Below are 6501 nucleotides of genomic sequence, written 5' to 3'. Positions count from 1 at the left end.
CGGTTAAAATTTTATTGAATTAATATAAAGAAGGTTCTTTTTTTTTTTTTTTTTTTTTTTTTTTGAAAGATTTGCGACATTTGTTGTAAAACCAATACATCATTTAAACATGTCTGTGGTAAGGTGATGGTACGTTTAGCTTAACAAACAAAGTATGCTTTTCTGCATTTGTTTACATGTTTTTCTGCTTTGCTCTGACTTTGAAAAGAAAATTGATCCTTCCAGGCTGTGGTTTGACAGCTACATGTGCTGAGTAACAATTAACGCTCTCAGCAGCCTCTCTGTTCAAACATGAAACACATTTTCCTCACCAATTCAAGTCCATTGTTAATAAACATTTCACTGTTGGTTATGGTTGGTCAGACAACTAACCAACCATAATATGTAACTTTTAACAAATATGGAGAAAACATATTTTGTAAAACCATGTCGTGACAGTATTGTATGAAAAAAATTGATCTCCTTTCGGTGCTACAGTTTCTGTCTGAATAAATGCACCACTCCCAGTAAAAAGCAACCAATCAGAGCCAGGAGGCAGGTCTTAGCGCTGTCAATCAATCTCGTGTTTCATGCAAATGGTGGAAAAACAGCTTTTCACTACAGGAAAACCATTTATCTGTCATGGTCGGTAGCTATGGTAGCTAGCCGTAGCATTGTTGTCGTGAACAAGTTTCAGCTTAGTAAAGGCTCTGATTAGTTGATTCTGACTGAGTGGTGTATTACTGCATTTAGCCCTGGGAGAAAGCAGAGGAGCTTGATTTTTTTAAGGTTATCTGTCTTATGTCATACTGTCATGACATAATGATGATTTTTAACAAATATGCATAATGCAGCTTTACCTGTCATGATGACACCAGTGTTCTCATGGACCCATTGGTTAACATGTAGGCCTTTTGAACATCAGTTATTCAACACTGTTAAATTAGCAGTACACACAAATGAAATTCACCTTGTACACATCTTAATTCTTTAATTTTCATCTATCTTTTAAGTAACTAGCATAAAATTCGACAAAAAACCTCTAAATATTTCCTCCATTTAACATCAAATGTCTATACTTGCTTTTTATTGTAATACTTTTGCCTTGTTAAAGATGATGGATAATTCTGTTCAGGACTTTAGTAGCTTTTATAATGATCTATATGAAACTAGTGAATGCAGGGCCGAGGCAGAATATTACCTTTTAGGGCTGACAATGTGGCATCCAAATCAATAAACCCCCCACCCCCAATGCAGATGTTTGGTTTCTGATCTGCTGAGAACACGGTGGTCTCACTCTGAGTACTCAGCCTGGATCCACAGTGAAAACACTGAGGCCGTTTCACTTGCTTACTGATCAAACCATAACAGACATCTCAATTCTTTCATCAGCGTGATGAGTGGGTTTGATAACCACTATCTCTTGAAGAGGAGGACAGAGCTGTTGCCATAACAATAACCCTGTTGTACTCAGAATAATGGTGCCCAAATTCCAGGCATTTACAGAAACTAGACACGACTACAAATCAGCCGATACCCACCCGGTACCAGAGAGGGGAACCGCTGGAGAAATCCCGAAACCTCTTGACTGTTTGACTTCAGTTTATCCCCAGAACCCTTGATTTCTTTATTCTATCCTGTCTTTTTATTTCTTTTGCGTTCTCTGACTGTCTTTTTCTGTTTGGTTCCCCCTCCCTCCCCGCACTCTCTTACCTTTCTTCTAATTCAATTAGTCCTTTGTCTTATCTGCCTCTTCGCTGCTCTCTCCAGCTAATCTGATTATAAAGGAGAGCTAGCAATTAAAATACAGATATGAGAGATTCTTTTCATGTCGCTGCCTTAATGAGATCCAGCTTTATGCGTGCTGTCCAGCTAAAGTTCAATTAGGTGGCACACTTGAGCAAGTAAGATGGTCTTCTTGTGGAGAGTACGGTGCAGCAAGTCAGCCACTTGTGACTAGTTCAGATTCTGCCCACCAGCAGCTGCTTGTGAACATCTCGCAGGAATGGTGTCATTTATAGTCAGGGTAAAAAGAAATAACATTTTTTTTTCCAAACCTCTGCTGTCAGAACATGACTAGAACTGCAAGTCTTTTTAAAGACGGCAATGTCCTATGGCACATTGTCCAATGTAAGACAGAAAGGCACATTGCCATTTTACCATAAACAATATTGTTAGCCATTGTTAGTCATTATAATGGATTTAGCTTAATGTAGCTCTACTCCCAGCCCCACAATGCCTTGCGCATCCTATCCCATGTCACATTAAGTTAGCCTTGCCGGGTCTTTTCAGACTTAAACTGAGACTGCGGACTACCATTACAGTGCATTTTGCTTACTGGTAGTTATGCATCACATTTCTAAAAAAAATCATTTATAAAAAATAATCATAAATTTAAAAAATATTTCCAGACTACCATATCTATATTTCTAACAATAAAGGCTTTTTCCATAAACAATATTGTTAGCTATAATTTCAAGGTTTTTCCAATGTGGACTCAAAAATGAATAACATCTATAGTTCAAAATATTCCACGACAGTCTATATCAGAAATAACTTTTATCCAAGTCTCTATGTTTTAACAAAAAAAATAGTTATCGACTACTTCAAAAAATAATGGCAGTACATACCCATATTATACAAATTCATAATAAGTACATATTCCAGTAAAAATGCCAAACAATATTTCAAGATGTCTGAGAAAACTAAAGGAAAACTTCGAACTGTGTCCCATCTTCCTACGTCTAAACGTTTTTTAATAAAAGTGTTAACCGCTATACTTTCAACATTGACTTAAATTTTTAGAAATGTCTTAAAAATGTGTAGTTCATTAAGACATCACTAAAAATCCTTCCAGATGACCAGTCCAGATGTTAAACAGCTGGACTGATTTATGATTTCTATAAACTCAACTATTTTTCAATAGAAAAAGCTAACCTCCATTTTATACAATTATGACCCAAATTAATAAATGGATGAAAAATCTGTAATTCCTCAGGAAAGTATGGAAGTATTGTGCAAAAAAAATGTTTTGTGTGCATAACTTCCACACAATAGTTTTTTCCAGCATCCCAACAGATCAGTTTGTGAAGCAAAAATTAACCTCCGGTGGGCCAAGAAAACCTTCTGTGTTGTACATATGTTTTTTTTCTTATCATTGTTAGATGTCACTATGCTTCACATTCATGGCCATACCAGAAACATTGAATAATAAAGTGTGAAGTGAACTTTGTGTTCTTCATGCTGAGAACCTTCAGACCTGCTATTTGATCACTGAGATCTTCATTGGTAGGATTTTTACTTTATCCACCGTGTTGATGTATGGAAACATTTTGTCTGTGAAGGTGTGTATGAAGGTGTGTATGTGTGTGTTAGTATCCAGATCAGAGAACGTCAGTTTTCCTCTGTCCCAGTCCAGATTCACTCTGATCCTCTGGAACATCTTCTGAATGTAGAGTTCTCTAGGAGGAGCTGTTGCAGACTCCGCTGAATAATGTCTTTCATAGAAGCATAGAACCAGAAATCCAGACTCCATGTTTCCCTTCCTCTGGGCAGACTCTGCTAACACCCCAAGCTCCCAGAATTCACTGCCGCTAACATCAACATCCCAGCTGTGCTTTCCCGAGTTAAAGCCCTCAGAACTCAGGACAGCGCACAAGGTGTCGAACCTCTCTGGATTATCAGGAAACTGCTGATTCTCTCCAAAAGTTGCACTGGTCAGATCTTCAGACAGGATCAGTCGAGAATCAGCCGTGTTTGGGTCCAGGATGAGAGGCGTGTAGGACACTGTGTCCTTCATGTTGCTCCAGATGTTGAAGGCCAGGTTGCCCAGATGTTTGGCCTGGTCTATAAGAAATCCTGAGGGCAGCTGTGGATCCTCCAGCAGGGGGCAGCGCTGGACTCTTTCCACTGTAGCTTTGAAGTTGGTCAGGAAGGAGACGTCTTCAGCTCTCAGCTCCTCCTCCACGGCTCTGACTGTGTCTGACAGAGTTGCTGTCTCTCTGCTCAGAGCCTCCATCTTCTCCTTCATCACTCCCCACTTCTGCTCCTCTTCCTCCCTCAGTGCAGCCAGCCTGGCCTCCTCTTCCTCTGCTAGAAACTGATGAAGCTTCCTGAACTGCTCCTGAATCTGCCTCTCTGTGTTTTGGCTCTGGACCTTCAGATGCTCTGCGGTCCGATCAAACTCCTCTTGAACTTTCTTCCTGACAGTCAGGTTCTCCTTCAAAGGCTGCAGAGCTTGTTCAAGGTCCTTCTTGTGTTGCTGAGCAGCTTCATCGATGGATATGAATCTGTGCTTGGTGTGTTTTTCTGAATCTTTGCAGATGACACACACTGGCTTCTGATGGTCCAGACAGAAGAGTTTGAGTTTCTCAGAGTGCAGACTGCAGAGAACCTCTGAAGCTCTCTGAGCCGATTCTAAAAACGGTGGATCATCCATTGAAGATCTCCTCTTACAAACTGGACACTCTCTTGCTGGTTTCTCTCTCCACCAGGTCACCAGACACTCCTTACAGAAGGTGTGGCTACATGACAGAACCACCGGAACCATAAAGACATCGCGACAGACCGGGCAGCAGAGATCCTTCTCTGATCTGGAAGCCATTTAGTCTCTGAATGAAGCTGAAAACACAGAAGCTCCAGTCAGCCATTGGCTCCACTTCACTCAAAATGATTTTGAGTGGTGTTCTAGGTCTGACTCACCTTCAGTGTGAGGAGTGTGAGCAGCTTGAAACAGCAGTGTTGGAGTATTCCCCTTTTCTCTCCTTCAGATGGACTCAGTCAGAGAGAAGCTGTTAGTTTGTTCTGAAGAGAATTCTCTCTGCAGGGAGCAACAATCACAAATTGTTTCCTGCTTTAGTTCAGCTCCAACTGAGGTGTGTTTCATTCCAAAGTCCAGAATTCAACATTACAGCTGCTGTAAAAGTCACCGATTAACAGGTTTAATTTTGTCTATGTAGATCAGAACAGGACCAGTAGAATAACCTGGAGCCATTCTGGTGATCCAGAGAAATGGTAACCATCCCACATTGGACAGAGGAACTCTTCAGGAAGCAGAATCAGCCACCCATAACACCGCTGAGACAGCGTCTTACCCACGGTCAAATCTAATGGACTAAATGAAAAGACATCAGACGTATATAGCACTTTTCTACCATCAAAGGTTTCTAAAAGATGCTTTACAAAGACATACATTGATGATGGTAAACTACTGGATTGTAGCCACAGCTGCTCTGGGGCAGTCTGATAGAAGTCAGCCTGCCATTTCCTGCCTTCGGGTCTTATGTCCGACAGAAATGACGATTCCTGATAAAGACAAACCTAAAAAGAGAAAATTATTAAAATATCATACATATGGAAATGAATCCATGAAAGCTGAAAGATGTGGTTCATTGAACATAAAAAATTTATTTATTAAACACAAGGGGGCTTTCATAACTGAGTAATATTTATTCTTCTTTATAGGCAGGATTGATCTGAACAGTGTGCCGAATTTCAAGACACTCTGCCAAAGTTGGAGCTTCTACTGCTAGCACTAGCTAGAAACTTCATAAATGGCATTGCCAAACTTTTACATGGTCCTACGAACCTGGGTCAAACATTTTCAGCTTAATGAAAAGAACATATCAAAATGTCTTAGCCCTCTAAATGTAATGAATCACTTTTTATATTTTTTTCCTCAAAGGTTAAAAGTTAGATCTACATTTTTGTGCATAAGCCACGCCCACACAATCATTGCCAAACTGATAACATAGTCTCATGGTTGTACCCTGAAGATACCCACCAAGTTTCAATAAAACCCATTCTACCATTTTGGCAGTATAAATCTTACCTACTTATAGCGCCCCCTGGTGTTCGATCATGCTGAACATGAACATAAACATAATTTCACCTTTGGCACCATTGGTCTGAAAGCTATTTAGAAATCTTAAATCATTTTGAAGTTCCACTCAATAAACCTTTCTGATGCAAATATCTAAAATTTTAGAAAATCTGTTCACATCGTTTGGTTAGCCAATCGTTCAGAAAAACACAAGTGAGGAGAACTTTTCAGCATCTGTTTGATCATTGTGTTGACATGCTGAACAGGTTAATGTTTTGGTTCTGAGTAAAGCCTCATTTGCAACATGTCAACCACACATTTTGCTAATCAAGAAGGCTGCGTTGCCATAGCAGATGGCTGGATGTGTTGGGTGTACACAGCATTTAGGAGCAACGAGCACTCTCCTTCTCACATTCTTCACACTTACAAAATATTTCTTACCACACCTACAGTTAAGGATGTGTTTCTTCAACTGTGCCAAACTTTTTCCACACCTTTACTTCACTTTTTTTTTTACCCAACATCCTGTGTTTAAAAACACGTGAATGAAGTTGTGGGAAAAGCCATAAAGCCAGTCTACCAGCTTGATTGGCAATAAGAAAAATAATAAATCTCCAAGTATCTTGTTATGACTGTCTGATGAGTTTCTCATTTGTATGATCTGTGGAGCACACAGTCTAATCATCTTCAGGTTTTCCCAA

The 6501-nt window shown here is 39.7% G+C and overlaps 1 protein-coding gene across 1 annotated transcript; it reads right to left on the bottom strand.

Annotated features, from left to right (window-relative positions):
- Positions 1–3180: 3180 nt before the first annotated feature.
- Positions 3181–4582, bottom strand: LOC106936870 (nuclear factor 7, brain-like). The gene has a single exon (XM_015018106.1). It carries the CDS (start codon positions 4580–4582, stop codon positions 3242–3244), a length of 1341 nt encoding a protein of 446 aa, XP_014873592.1. The 3' UTR covers positions 3181–3241.
- Positions 4583–6501: the final 1919 nt, after the last annotated feature.

Source organism: Poecilia latipinna, unplaced genomic scaffold, assembly GCF_001443285.1.
Source record: "Poecilia latipinna isolate Pla-1442-1.1 unplaced genomic scaffold, P_latipinna-1.0 Scaffold2232, whole genome shotgun sequence".
NCBI lineage: Eukaryota > Metazoa > Chordata > Actinopteri > Cyprinodontiformes > Poeciliidae > Poecilia > Poecilia latipinna.
Note: the sequence above shows the minus strand (reverse complement) of the source record. Positions and strands in the feature narration are given on the sequence as shown.

What these genes read in the sequence shown, in the direction of transcription:
- LOC106936870 (XM_015018106.1), bottom strand. Translation starts at nt 4,582, where the DNA reads ATGGCTTCCAGATCAGAGAAGGATCTCTGCTGCCCGGTCTGTCGCGAT.